The sequence below is a fragment of the Condylura cristata genome, unplaced genomic scaffold (assembly GCF_000260355.1).
Source record: "Condylura cristata isolate star-nosed mole 26May11 unplaced genomic scaffold, ConCri1.0 scaffold00032, whole genome shotgun sequence".
Taxonomy (NCBI): domain Eukaryota; kingdom Metazoa; phylum Chordata; class Mammalia; order Eulipotyphla; family Talpidae; genus Condylura; species Condylura cristata.
In genome coordinates, this window is record NW_004567133.1 from 20,124,877 (window position 1) to 20,126,147 (window position 1,271).

The 1,271-nt window shown below is 74.1% G+C and overlaps 1 protein-coding gene across 1 annotated transcript in view; it reads right to left on the bottom strand.

Annotated features, from left to right (window-relative positions):
- E4F1 (E4F transcription factor 1) overlaps positions 1 to 1,271 on the bottom strand; it is a gene marked incomplete at its 5' end in the record, with an annotated part of 5,515 nt that overhangs the window by 1,609 nt on the left and 2,635 nt on the right. The window contains 4 exons of the mRNA XM_012731691.1: positions 22 to 158; positions 273 to 428; positions 734 to 903; positions 991 to 1,146. Coding sequence (XP_012587145.1) covers positions 22 to 158; positions 273 to 428; positions 734 to 903; positions 991 to 1,146 — 619 coding nt within the window. The remainder of the gene's footprint in view (positions 1 to 21; positions 159 to 272; positions 429 to 733; positions 904 to 990; positions 1,147 to 1,271) is intronic.

Below are 1,271 nucleotides of genomic sequence, written 5' to 3' on the forward strand. Positions count from 1 at the left end.
GCCCGCCCGCCCGCCGCCCGCCACGGCCCTGCCAGGTACCCCCCACACCCACCTGCGTGGCCCTTCTTGTGGGCCTCCAGGGTGGCTGCCGTGGGGAAAGTCTCGCTGCACTGGGGGCACGGGTGGGTCCGGGGCGCAGCTGACACCTCGGGGGCCACCTGCAGCCACGGCCGCCTTCAGCACCCAGCCAGCCTCGGCTCCTGCCCCCCTTCCTGAAAGGGGCGCCCCGCCTGAACTCGGAGCCGCCCCCTGGAGCGCCGTCCTGCGCCTACCTGCTCCACGCCCAGCAGCGGCGGCGCAGGGGGCTGGCCGTCAGCCCGGGCAGGGGGGCCGGGCTCCAGGGCGATGCCAGAGTTCTGCATGGCCTGGCGCAGCAGGTTCTCGCGGCCGGCCTCGCCAGGACAGGGCAGCGCCTCGGGGCCCGGGGACTGTGGGAGGCGGGCGGGAGCTGGTGGGCAGCCAGGACCCTAGGACAGGGCAGGCCCGCCCACCCCGCGGACACAGCGCCCCACCCGAAGTCCCCTCCGGGCCGCGGGCCTGCTGCCGCTGCCCTCACGCCTGCCAAGGTGGCCGGCAGCCCCCGCCCACCTCCCGCGCCCCGCAGCCTGATAGCTCGAGTGGGCAGCCGTCCCCACGGGAGCTGCCGGCCAGGCCCTTCTCGCCCGGGGCAGCGCCCACCCACCTGCCCACCCCGCGGCCAGGCCCTTCTCGCCCGGGGCAGCCGCCCACCCACCTCCGCCGCCAGGCCCTTCTCGCCCAGGGGCAGCTCCTGCATCTGGACGTGGACTTCGTGGAGGACGGTGCCCTTGGCATCCGTCACCAGGTGGATCACTGGCGGCGTGCCCAGGGGCTCACCCGTCACGGACGGCGACGTGACCGTTCCCACCGTGGTGGCGCCCGGCCCTGTAAGGCAGAGTCCAGAGTGAGGCGGCCGGGACGCCGGGCAGGCGGGTGGGCAGGCGGGTGGGCAGGCGGGCGGGCGGGCCTGACCTGCGGGCGCGTCCTCTTCGCCCACCACCACCACGTCCTTGCTCATGCCGAAGCGGATCTTCTCTGTGCACGGCGTGAGGGACTTGAGGTGCCGGGTCAGGGCGCCGGACTCCCGGAAGCTCTTCCCGCACTTGGCACACTTATAGGGGCGCTCGTCTGCGGAGACCAGGGGTCAGCCGGGCCGTGGCCGGGCGGGGGCGGGCTTGAGCCTGATTTGGAATTTTATCCCAGCTGAAAGCCGCAGGCTGGGGTAAGGTAGGGAGTAAGAGTTACCCCGCGAA